This window comes from Festucalex cinctus, chromosome 21 (assembly GCF_051991245.1).
Source record: "Festucalex cinctus isolate MCC-2025b chromosome 21, RoL_Fcin_1.0, whole genome shotgun sequence".
Classification (NCBI taxonomy): Eukaryota; Metazoa; Chordata; class Actinopteri; order Syngnathiformes; family Syngnathidae; genus Festucalex; species Festucalex cinctus.
In genome coordinates, this window is record NC_135431.1 from 155,447 (window position 1) to 168,770 (window position 13,324).

The window sequence follows — 13,324 nt, forward strand, 5'->3', positions numbered from 1 at the left end:
CATCAAACGAGCGGATTTTGGTGGGCGTGGCCGAGGCTCCCCTGACTTCCGTGTGATCTTTCACTCCAAAATTAGTTGGGCGTGGCCAAGTCTCGTCTTTCATTTGCATTGTCCCAAATTCCTGAAGCAGTCGTCAGTAAAACGTTTGCCACAAACTTGGGAGTTGCTTGGGCATATTTAAATGCATAAATCAAGTGCAACCGCAAGGCTTGGACCTTTAATCACTAAGTTAAAATGTACACAGAGGATAAACAAACGTAAAGGCATCCGTTCATTCGTAACGATATGCGATCCTGAAGGTGCTTGGCTGCTTGTGTATGAAAAGTAGTCACTTCGCGCAGCGCTAGCAATTTCAAGCTAGCATTAGCCAACTTCAGCTTGCCGCCCTTGCTAAGTATGCTAACATGTCTAAATTGGTAATAGTGTTGCTCAAAATGTTGAAGTTTTGTTGGTCAGAATGCGCAATGAATTCAACAGAGAAAAAAAGGGTCAGGTGATAAATAATGGAGCAGGCAAGCACAAACTAATTCCGCTTGACTCTTTGCTAGTCTTTTGCCTGTTTTTTTTTGTTTTTGTTTTTTTACAGATGAGGGATGTGCATTTGTTTATTTCAGGCCAGGGCAAATGTTTGACACCTCATGCTGGTTTCTTCAAAATAAAAAAAATAGAAATAAAGCTCTTTCAACTTTTTATGATGGAAAACGCTCCAATCCATTTCTCAACAGTGGCTGTCCAGTTATTCTGAAAACGCTTTTACTCAAGCATGCATGTTGAACAAGTGGATGACTCATCTGACTTTGTGAATGAGAAAAAAAGAAATAAATCATCTTCTGACCTGCGTTTGGTGACGCATCGCCTTCCAATCATGTCAAGAAGCTTCGTCATCTCCTCCTAATTGATCCTGATAGCGAATCGTCCCCGACACTTATGTGGATGAAAAAACAGGCCCGAAAGCCACAGGGGAAAGAAAGTGATTAGCAGAAACACACAGGGGCGATGTTTGTTCACGCGGCGCCATTTCTTTTCATCTTGGAGGCGACGCGGAACCTCTCGACCACAACGGTCGCGACAATTGACCCCATCTGAGCGTTAAATTGTCAAGCCGACGATGCTATCGTTTGCCATCTCGGGTTATCTTTGGCCAGATGCGCAGGAGAGCCCGGCGAGGCCTCGCCGGCGGCTGCCCACTCGTCGGGCTGATTGCAAATGCAGATTGGAGGGACAGGAAGCGAGTGGACTGACAGGCGTCCCTTTGTTGTCAGGCAGCACCGCAAGCAAGATAACATTAGTGCAACGCGGTCGGCGCAGTGCATTTGGAAGTCACAGCATCAAAGACTCATCTGTTGTTTGCGAGGGCTGCCCGGCGGACGGGGTATGCCCCGGACTGGTCGCCAGGCAATCGCGGGCCATATTGACAAATCAACAGTCACACGGTGAACAATTTCAAGCGTGTACATTGCTTTTGCCCCTCCCATTTTTTTCACCCAAGAAAGAACAAGATGATCAGAAGGTGTGACTGGTGAGGTGTCCATCATTTTCCGCCCCCACCCAATCCCTTCTCTTCAGCGCCACCCATTTCAATAACAATTCAAAATGAATATACACTTTCACGTTTATCTACAAGAGATGAAAGATTTTTCGAAGAGTCAACATGTACCGAACCAAACTGAAAACCGTGAACACAGAACCAAGAACCAAAACAAAACTGTGGGTTTTGGGAACCACGTTTGATGTTTTATTGGTTTCAGCACATTTAATCATTTTGAGGTGAAGAAGGTCAAAGTGGCCCTTGCAACCTTGCATCCTTGATTTCTGTATAGTATGCAGCTCTGGAGGAAAGAGATTCGGACATTTATGATTTTAGAGTTTTTAATGAACCAATCAACGCAACATTAATCTGAGAGGACGCTGGGGGAATTATTTATGATTATTATTAATATTAGTAGTATTAGTAGTAGTATTAATAGTAGTAGTAGTAGTAGTAGTATTGTTCGTTAGAAATCCCCCCCCCTTTTTTTTTTTTTTTTTTTTTTTTTTTTTACATTCAGGCACAAGGGTGTCCACTAACCCTTTTGATGACGTCACGCAGGACCCGTCACGTCATATTAAAATGGCGACGACAAGCGGCAAATCTGTTCTGTTTGTCTGTCTGGGTAAGCTGCGCATTTTTAAATTGAAATGAGCATAAAAGGTGGCAAACAAATACACACGTTTAGTATTTGATGACGCCTTTTGCTTCCGAATGTTTGCACATTTACGCCGTAATGTCGTAAACGTAAATGAGTGACCACTGACTAGTAGTCAAGTTGAAATCTGTTTGAACTTGTGTTTAACCGTGTCCAGTAAGCGTCAGTGGAGGTGAACATTGAGGGAGTTGTTTGTTTTGTATTTTTTGTTTTTTGGGGCAAACGCCGATTCGAAGTATGTGTCGAAACGAAAGCTCGTGACTCGGAACCGTTATGAAAGCCAAAGTGCATCTCCGGCAGCCTTTTTATGGATGGGCTCACATCTGCGCCACTTCCTGTTGCGCTCTAGTCTTCATTTTCTAAAAAAGAAAACAAATGTTTGCACTTCATCCCCAAATAAAAGATGCTAATTATTTGAATGTATTTAAATGTGTTCCCATTTATGGCAAAAAGATGAAACCAAAAATGCCAGTGTCCTCTTGCACCTCAGCAATTTCAAAATGTTTTTGACCGGCCCTCTGAATGGCAACCGTTACCCTAACCCGTAATGTGGGCCTGGAACAAAAACAAAACCACGCATGACACAGGAGGAATTTGCCATCATTAAGTGTTACACCAAATAAATTTGCCATTCATGCCACCAGGTCGTTCCACAAACGCGAGTCAGTAAATGACGAGCTAATCTGAGACCTTTTTGTAAAGGTTGGAGACCACTGGGCTTGTGTCTCTTGTTGTCTTCCTCTTCCAAAGTGTTTGCGCAAGTCATCAGGTGGTGTTCCAAAATGTTTAAGATCTTAATATGCGGTTTGTGAAAGCATTTTTTCTCACGCTGTGTAATAACGTTGCAAGCTTTTGTTTTTCAGGGAACATCTGCAGGTCCCCCATTGCGGAGGCCGTCTTCAGGAAGATGGCGACCGAAGCTGGCGTCGTTGACCAGGTACCGCAGCACACGCACGCTCTGAAAATGAACCAACTACACCTTGTTACCACACGCTCGCATCTGCAGTATGCCCCCCTGTCATATATCGAGTTTGGAGGAGGATATCAACTTGTAGATATCTTGAACTACAATTCTGACAAATGTAATTGTAGATATGGCAAATCCCCTGTACGTGAATTGCAGGAGTGAGCTTGTATATAGTAAATAAATCATGTTGAAGGTATCTTTAAAAGTGATACTTGACTCACCGAGCCCATTCAGGAGTCAAAAGTTCATATTTGAATGTGATAACTTAAAACCTTTAAAAACACATATTTTTTTTTCCACTTGCTGTTGACGGAAGATGACATCATGCTGAGGAAACGGGTAACAACCAATCACGGCTCACCTGTTTTCTAGGCATGATCAGCAAACTGAGCCATGATTGGTCATTATCACGGGTGATGTCATCTTCAGTCGACAGCAAGTGGAAAAATGTGTTTGAAAGGTATTCGTTGTACATGAAAAATAATGAAGTTGTTACATTCATTCTGGACAAAATCTCTTTTTAGTGATGAAAAATTCTGTTGCACTACCAGATATCTTTGGAAATTCCGAATGTGACGACAAGTCAGAAAGATGTTGTTTATAACTGCAATGTTGATTCTTTCAAAGTTAGCGTATCCATTTTTATGCTAGCAAGAGGAAGAGAGCATTTAATGCCGGCAAGGTTCGCAGTACTAACAGAAAAGAGCTCCAAACGATTTGCGCCCATCAATATTTGTTTCGTACGATGATAAATATATAAAAAAAAAACAAACAAAGAACAAAATGTTTGTCTCCCCTGCATGGCCAGTGGAGGATAGACAGTGCGGCCACATCCACCTATGAGATAGGAAACGCGCAGGACCATCGCGGCCTGGCCTGCATGAGGCGGCACCGGGTGCCCATGACGCACGTGGCCCGCCAGGTACCATCATCTTTTGCATCTTTTGCTCTGTCTTGTTGTAGTGGCTCATAGACAGCGGCGCCACGTCCGACTGGAATGTGGGCTGCCCGCCGGATGCCCGCGGGCTGGCCTGCCTAAAGGCCCACGCCGTCGACAGCGCTCATAGGGCCCGACAGGTACTCGCTCCATTCATCACAACAAATACGCTCGCAGGTGGGTCGGGCGTGGGCGGCCATTTCTTTGTGAAACTATTCCCTCCAAGAGTCGCCCGCCGTGACTTCAACTCGTAGTTTTCAGCAGCAGAAGATGACTTTCTTTCGGAGCTCCAATCTGGCAAAAAAAGAAGAAAGAAAAGCGTGCCAAGCAGAAGAGTGACTCGGATGTCGATGCTTTTCCTTGTGCGACGCCTTAAACAATAAAACAACACGAAGAAGACTTGACCAGGGTTATTATAGTTTTGGAATTTTCATTTTAGTTTGTTACTATTTCGTTTGAAGTTTTGTTTTTTTAAATTGAGGTACTTTTAATTCGTTTTCAGGGTGGTTCTGTTAGTTTTGAGTAGTTTTAGTTATTTAATAAATGCTTAGTTTTAGTTTGTTGTGAAAAATATTTAAAAACCAGCATGGGAGGGGTGTCATGTAAGGTGCTTTTCTATTGGCTGCTGCGAGAGGACCTCACTTCTGTGTGACACACTTTCAAACGTCCGTATTCCACCGCTATGTGCCAGAAGCGTACTCGGTTGGAGTTTGATGTGCCTCAACTTGCAACGTCCCCAATCGACAGCAACCGATCACATGGAAACGCCTTTGACCCAAAAAGGGGACGGAAGATCTTCCCTGCAAATGTACACTTCAATATCCATGCTTGCATTCCTCCCATTTTAGTCGTTAGTTTTTCTTCTAAGCGCCATTTGCACGTGACATGGATTGTTTGCATTTTCGAGAAACAAATAACAGGATTGACTCAGTTGGTCTGAAAGTGGCAAGTGGAATACCAATAATGCGTACGTGACGTGACATGTCGGGTATGGGAAAGGAAAGACGGAACTTGACCAGCGCAAAGAAATGACAGTCAGCGGCTAACTGCCACCGCTGGCCTTCCTTCTTATCAGGGAACGTTCAAGTGCCACATTTCTTATTTGATGTGACCACAAACAACATGGCGCCCCTGGGATTGCCCTGGCCGCTGCAGCTAACACTACATTTCCTTGTTTATACAAAGACAAGATGCCGACCAAAAGCTTTTTTTTTCTTCTTTTTTTTCTTACAGCCTGCTGGCAACAACGGCCTCATTTCTTTCCTTTCCCTCACACGATGAATCAAGTTGAAAGTGTTCATCTCGCCATCTATCTAACCATCTGCAAATATATCCATTAGTGAACAACTTTCATGCAGCCTGGCATGTTGCGCTGGCAGAAAAACAGACATTTAGCATTAGTAACGCACTGTGGGTCATTTTTTCCACGACATCTTTTTGTTTTATGCTACGTCTAAAGTTTGGTGACGCTTGTGAACAATCACATAAAATATGGAGTGTCATTTGCCATTTGAGTTGTAAACTTGCTGCAGACGTTCGCCCAATCCACCTTGCAAGCAGTGGAACGAATGGATTGCCACTAGATGGCGAGAAGGTTCAATAATCAGTAAGCCTCGTGCTGCCGTTCAGCAGGAGGGGAGAAAAAAAAGCAGAAAAAAAAAGCTTCAGATTCCAGATTTCACACGCAATTCATTTGTGAGATGAGCGCATCATTAGTTGACTCTTGGGTTGGCGTGGCTCCGTGGTAGAGTGCTTGTGGGTTCCATTGGCTCCTCGGCCCTTGTGACAATGCGGAAGTGCCCTTGAGCAAGGTGCTGCGCCATCAGTCATGTCAGGCAGTCAATTTTCCATTGATTATCCCATCGAATAAAAATATAGCTTTGAAGTGTATTGCAAAATCTTTATTAGTCCACTAACTTCACTGGCTCAAGATTTTTTCCTTTCCCCAGGACTTAGTCCTTGAAATTAGTGAATAATTTCTGCTGAGAAGCGCAAATCGGATGATTTGGACGATTGTCATGTAAACGACGGCCGTAAACGATTGATCGATGATTCAGAGTAGTGACCACCGGCGAGTTGTCAATGAATTGGTAGATTGTGACACCTCGAGCATGTTCACATTCGGCAGATTTTTATCGGCAGTCAGTCGGACGAGGCCTGATATCCGATTCCACTCATGTACCGTGCTTTGCTGACGCACGCCCCAGTTGCGACTCGAAGGCGGAAAAACGGCAGTCGCGCAATGCAGCAATTTGACCCACGTGACGCTGCTTTTGGTGATGGTGACGGAATCCAGCCTGAAATTGTTCACAGCGAAGAAGGTCGTCATCGTCACACCGAGGAGAAAACATGAGACGTCTTCTTGGAAACGTTTGTGAGCGGTTGAGGCGTCCTGCTTTATAAGCGACCGTGGGCGATGAATCACATGGCAGCGTCGGCAGATTTAGCATCTCATCACTCCTCAGCATGTTTCCCATCCCCAAAGAAGCTTCCAAATTTCTACTTTGATTTTGTTTTCCTTCCTCACTTGAATTCCTGCTCTCTCGTGCCCTCAATCCGCCCAACGGCAATTCTTATCAGACAGGATTTCTGCTACGTGCTCAGGTTGGCCAGTTGGACCCGCTCGAATCTCCTCAAAGCGGACTGCCCATCCGCACGATGACCTTTCACCCCCACCCGCCACCAGCATGGCCTTCTTCTGCTTCCACATCATTTTATATTTGTGGAGCGTCTTGTCTGTAACGAGTAAATCAAATGTGGAAATTGGCGTTGAACATTTCTTATCATTGAGTCAACGTTTTGACGAATGAGCACAACTTTGGCGTTTTTTGTTTTTTTTTGATGGATAACAGAAGCGCCATTCCAAGCAAAGCCTTCTTTTTTTTTTTTTTTACATAAATAGGTGCAAATGGATATTTGTTATTTTGAAGGCGTGCCTGGTCCACAGATATCCATTGTGCTCCCAAGCTTCTTGTCTTTCAGCCAGAACATTAATGAGCCTGACGCAAGATTCATTCACTGTGTAAATATCACACAATGATGTCGTCTTTTTTTTTTTTAATAACTGTTTACGATTTCTTTCCAATGTTGACATATTTATGAGAGGCTTTTCATCAAATGTTTGAGGGGAGTTTTATTGCAATGAAAATGTCAATCGGTGCAGGCGAGCAAAGATTGGACTCGCTCTTTGTGCTTGCGAGTCAGCTCGAAAGAGATCATGGAGCGGTCAAGCGGCTCTGCCGCCTTCTTGCTTTTGTCTCACTTCTCTCCTTTATGCTATGCTCGCGAATGGATCGTCACAAGTTGCTCGGAATGACTCGGGGCGCTGTCGTCCGTCCGTGTCGAGCCATTAATAAGCTGCATGTATCTGATCTAATGAGCCATTTACACATTTGCCTGCACTTATTGTTTTGGGGGCCCTCACTTGGGACGAATTGTGCTATGGCCAGGCTAAGACAATATGTAGTTTGCAAGATCAAGTGTTTTTTTTTGCGGTCATACAAATTTTGTCTGAGTCTGTGGCTATTAGGGATGTCACGATAATGGCAATATGAAAACTGCCACAATATCGTCATGTCACAATAGTAAAAGCGGCACATCTGTTTAAAAAAATAAAATAATAAATCGGGTTGATTTCCATTTGTGCAGTTCTGGCACCCTCTGGTGGCTAGTTTCTTAGTGCATTTCAATTTTCACAAAGCATGTTTTGGCCCTTAGAGCTTTTAGGTTGTTTATATGCAGTGCTGTTATGTACAAAAGTACAATGTCTTTTTTTTTTTTTTTTTTTTTTTTAAGTATGAGCTAATTTTTAACAATATTGTGACCTTTTTTAATATCGGCAACGTCCCCACAATATCGTGATAATTATCGTATTGTGGCCTTCATATTGTGATGATATCATATCGTGATGTTTGGTTTAGGGCTGTACAATATTGGAAAAAGATGCGATATGCAATATAGTTGCTGAATATAGCGATATTGATATTGCGATATGATGACCCTAAAGAAATGACATTTTTATTGCCTAATGAAAATGACATTACATTACAATTACAGAGCAAATGCAGTGACTGGTGATGAATCATTACCATTCTTCCTTAACAGTTGGCATGCCTATAAAAAAGAAGGGTGTCCTCTTCAAAATGGGGTCACACCGTTTTCCTCGGTCGCTGTGCGGCGCGACCAAGTGGCACCAACTGTACGTTTTTCTTGGTGGGCCACTTAAGTGGAAACAAAACTACAAAGTGACGTGCAACAAAATGCATTTTCCGCCCCGTTTTCGATGTATGCGACTGTTTGTGTCGTGACGACATTTTTTCAGAATGCGACTGCCTCGAATCTGAATCTTTTAAACCCTGGAGACGAAATGATGTGCGTGCCTTGCCACAAAGTCTATAAGTCAAGTGGGGTCTTTGTCCTCGGCCTGCGGGCTCTTGTGTCTTGTGACGATGAAGCAGTCGGCGATGTCGTCAGGAGATACGCTATATGTCTCCACAGGACTTGGCAGACGGCAAATAAAAGCACATGTCTGGATACAGTACGCTACTAGGTATGTAACGATATCACGATTTGAAGGTCACAGTGTGATAATTATCACAATATTGTGGGGAGTTTGGTGATATTAAAAAAGGTCACAATATTGTAAAAAAAAAAAAATGCTTTTGCACATAACAGCAGTGCATATAAACAAGCTACAATCTAATAGCTAATAATAGGCTTCATATTGAGGCACTTGCAGGCGCACATCGAGTTCCTCCACATATTGACTCAATTCACGTGCATATTACGTTCCTCTATCTGACCATTAGTGTGGATTTGAAACAGACGAGGGCCAAAACATGCCTTGTGAAAATTAAACTGCACTGAAAAACTAGCCACCAGAGGGTGCTACAACAGCACAAATGGAAAGCAACTTGACGTTTTGAACAGGTGTGCGGCTTTTAATATCGTGACATGACAAAGACAATATTGTGGCAGTTTTAATATCACGATATTGCCGTTATCGTTACATCCCTATACGGTACGTATGCCTATACGGACATGAGACAACAGTAAGCCATAGTTGAAACGCACCAATGTTAGCAAACATTGAAGAGGTACGACAAAAATCATCAAAGTTGAAATTGTTCCGTCCTTGACGGCCTTGTAGCGCCCTCTACTGGCCAGCTGCCTCTGGGTGACGTCGTCATACTAATTCAATGTTGATGCTTTTTCTTTTTAATTTTCAATTTTGTTTCTCTGGCGTGATGTGATCCTTTGTTCAATTTTCTTTTGGACTGCACAAGTTGTCATTATTGACTCCCTCTCTTTCTTTGGCATTTGCAGGTGACCAAGGACGACTTCATGAACTTTGAATTTATACTCTGCATGGACGAGAGCAATTTAAGGTACGTAAATGTGCCGTTGAGTTTTTATTGATTGACTTTAAAAATGTGTCGAGTGTCATTGATGTCCGACTTGGCTCAATAAAAAGGAGTCGTTTGCTACCCGGCGACCGATTCCCAGCAGCAATTTTGAGCTTCCGACTAACGAGGAGGCGACCGCCTCCTTTTTAATGAGCAATATCCTTCCTTAATCTCTTTGAAAAAGGTCAGCGCGAGTGGTCATTTGTTCCGACTTTGAACGTTTGGGGATCATTTTTGCCATCACATGCCCAGCGCGGATCTCATGTGTAAGGAGCTTAGCGAGTTCTTTGGATGCCATGTCTGCGCTCCTTTTGCACTCTTTCCCACATATTTTTCTCAGCAAATGTTAATCTGAGCAGAACGTAGCAAAGCAGAAGTTGTCGCAAGTGAAAGAAGGGCTGATCGGGCCTGCTTTTCTTTCATTTGCTCTTTTCCTTGTCTGGCAAAATGCAAACAGAGCAGCTGCTGCTGTTGACATCAAGTTTTACATTTTGGCGTCAGTGGTGTGACTTCTTGTATCGGTTGGTGCAAGGGGAAAACAAAACAAAACCCAAAAATGTGTTTTTCCTCTTGTCCTTTCAGAGACTTGAATCGTAAAGCCAACAATGTGAAGAATCACCGCGCGAAAATCGAACTGCTCGGCGCGTACGACCCGCAGAAGCAGCTCATCATCAACGATCCTTATTACGTAAGTAGTAACCAGATTCAGTCCTCACGATATGATATGAAGGTCACCATACGATAATTAAAGAAAAGGACACCAAAAAAATGAGCTCATACTAAACATAATATTGTGCTTTTCTATATAACAACAATGCATGTAAACAACCTACGTTGTCTAATAAGACTTCATATTGAGGCACTTACTTGCTGATGCACGCACAAATTGAGTTGCTCCACATATTGACTCTTTGCAAGCATATTACGTGTCCCTTGACCATTAGTGTGAATTTGAAACATAGAAGGGCCAAAACATGCTTTGTGAAAATTAAACTACACTAATAAACTAGCCACCAGAGGGTGCTAGAAATGCACAAATGGAAATCAACCCGACTTTTTTTTTTTTTTTTTTTTTTTAACAGATGTGCTGCTTTTAATATCGTGACATGACGAGCAATGATATATTGTGACAATTTTAATATTGCGATATCATGATACTGCTGTTATCGTTACATCCCTAGTAAGTAGTCCAGTCCAGTTTCCCTTTGCTAAACACAGCTGCGAATGCACGGATACCGTGTTTGAAACTCCAGTGAAGGTCAAACAGATGCAGCAAAACTCGGCTTTAAGGGTTTTGGCTTTCCCAAACGCAGCATGGGGGGAAAAGGTGGAAAAAATGTCGGCATATGTTACAGGCAGCATTTTCCTGAAGAATGTTCTTGATGTTCTTGTGTTTGGTGCAAAATCGGAAAAACAGTCCAAACTTTATGGGCTTTTATAAGCAAGCTGGCTTCAATCACCCTCCAACTCCACCGAAATGGTGAGAGAAGAGCAGCTTGGACAGTAGAATGGCAAACGCGATGCACTTTGATCTACGCCGTACTTCAGCCATCACTTGTTTCCTCATATGAGAATCGTAAGAATGGCGAGTCACTCTCATGACGACGACAACAAAAAGATGATGACTGACATCATAAGCGATATATGCCCATAGGCACCATCCACTGGCGTTCATTTCCAGGGCCAGACATGACTTTGCCATTTTTCCTGTGTCCTCAACGTGGATTTGAGGCGTGGAGCAACAACTTTTTGATCATTAAAAACAACAAATGAAGGTCCAAACGGCTGGAAGATTGCCGTCCAGTCCGATTGCCGAATGACTCGTGTTTTCCAAGTTCCCGTCTAGTAATCAGTTAGAAGTCCTTTGTTTTTTGCTTTTTTGTTTTTTTGCTCCATTGTTGGCAATAACAAATGTCTTATTTGTGCATAAGCATATGAATTCATCACGGAAAGAAATGATTGCGTTTCACAGCAACTTTGTGATTTTGGCTTTGACTGCGAGGCACGAATCTCCAGCTGATTGAGATCTCTCATCGCACTAATTACAGCGTGAAAGAACTCAACATGCCAAAAGGAACATTTGATTCCGCCGCATGTGAAGACAAACATCGGGACGCAAATTGCTGGTGCCAAAGTTGCCGTTGGCATCTGGACTTGCTTTCCCCTCGGGCATCTCAGACGATATTCAAGTGGATGTGAAAATCGTAAAAGTCTTTGATCTTTTTATCGCCGCTTATGCTGTATTTATCATCCCAAAGCCGATAGATAGATCAGTGGTGGGCAATCTCGGCCCTCGAGGGCAGGAGTCCTGCATGTTTTGGATGTTTCCCTGCTCCGACGCAGCTGATCATTAGCCCAATTCACACTGACTGCGGAAAGGACGCGGTGCGTTTTCTGTACGGCTTCCCCACCGACTGCAATTCACATCGCGCGCGTCGTGTGTCCGGAAACGTGCACCTGCCGCCCAGAGCACAAAATGACGGAGCTTCATGCCGGCGAGTTGACTTCACACGATAACAGCCGTGTACATCCAGTCCTATTTGTTGTCACATCCATATGCTTTTTGGACATTATTTCTGCAACTTCTACCATTTGGTAAGTACGTTTTGTGTTTAAATGGTATTTTGTCATGTTTAATTTATTCTGAGCTGATTTTTTTTTTTTTTGGTCTTAAATGTCCGACTCATATCATGCTATGTAGTTAGCTAGCTTCCCTCCCGAAAAAAACGAGTTTGCAAACGGTTTTATATTGAAATATACTGCGAGACACCCTACTTCCTGTCCGACTTGTGTCATTTCTTCAGCTTCATGAAATTCCGCATGCAGCGTCCGGAAAAAAATAGCACGCTTGCGTAAATCTTCCGCATCGCCGCGTCCGTTGTGTTCCGAACCGCAGACGCGCTGCACCGCAGCTGGTCTGAATTGACACGTAGGCTTGAATACGTTCTATTCTTGTGAAAATGCACCACATTCCGCGTTCCGCAGTCGGTGCGAATCGGGTGTTATGCAGAACTAGCTGATGATTTGATCGGGAATCGGCTGCATTGGAGCAGGGAAACGTCCCAAACCTGCAGGACTCCGGCCCTCGAGGACCAGTGTTGTTATAGTTTTGGTTTTTCTTTTTTCATGAATGAAATTTTTTGAATTTGAGTTTGAGTTTTTTCGTTAGTTTTAGTTCACTAAAATAACCTTGTCGAGGACGGAGTGTGCCCACCCCCGCGATAGATATTTCTCCCTTTTCTGCTGTCTGACATTCGTCATTTGATTATTTTTTTTGTTTTCTGCAGGGGAGTGCTGAAGATTTTGAAAAGGTGTACGAGCAGTGTCGCCGCTGCTGCAAGGCCTTCCTTGAGTCCAACTCGTAGTGCGGCCGTCTATCGCTCAGCGGTTGGCCACGGGTAAGACGACGTTGGGCCACGTTGCACAAACGCGTGGCCAAAATGTCGCCGTGAGAAAAAAAACAAAAGAGTTGAACGCTTTCCAAGCTTTCACCCTTGCAACTTGTTGACGTGAAGAACGATGACTGCGTTGAAATAAAAGCATACAAGTCACTCACATCATCTGGATGTCTTTGGGACATACGCCTTCGTGCAATTTATTTGATCAACTTGTGAAATGATTTGACAGAAGTGAAGCAAGAAGTTGCATAATGGCTTCCTGAGACGATCTGGAATGGTCCTTTTTGGCCTAATCGTGCAAATTGCTTTTAATAACAGAGGACCTGCTCACAACGTGCAGCAAGTCGCCACTCTTTCATTTATCTGCCACTGTTTTGCTGAAACTTGAAGCTTGCTCAGTGCTTGTGGTTTTAACCTCCATATGTTTTTGT

At 43.4% G+C, this 13,324-nt stretch overlaps 1 protein-coding gene across 8 annotated transcripts in view; it reads left to right on the plus strand.

Moving 5' to 3' along the window:
• The first annotated feature begins 2,080 nt into the window (after window positions 1–2,080).
• The window catches only part of acp1 (acid phosphatase 1), a 34,790-nt gene continuing 23,546 nt past the window's right edge, over window positions 2,081–13,324 (plus strand). For 3 of the 8 annotated variants that reach the window (XM_077511292.1, XM_077511298.1, XM_077511297.1), the window contains exons 1-5: window positions 2,081–2,153; window positions 3,050–3,123; window positions 3,962–4,075; window positions 9,416–9,477; window positions 10,078–10,183. In XM_077511292.1, coding sequence (XP_077367418.1) covers window positions 2,111–2,153; window positions 3,050–3,123; window positions 3,962–4,075; window positions 9,416–9,477; window positions 10,078–10,183 — 399 coding nt within the window. In that variant the 5' untranslated portion in view covers window positions 2,081–2,110. Of the gene's footprint in view, window positions 2,154–3,049; window positions 3,124–3,961; window positions 4,076–4,116; window positions 4,268–4,354; window positions 4,489–9,415; window positions 9,478–10,077; window positions 10,184–12,782; window positions 13,056–13,324 lie in introns of those variants that run through there. The other 5 variants (XM_077511296.1, XM_077511294.1, XM_077511293.1 and 2 more) reach the window with 4 other exon arrangements.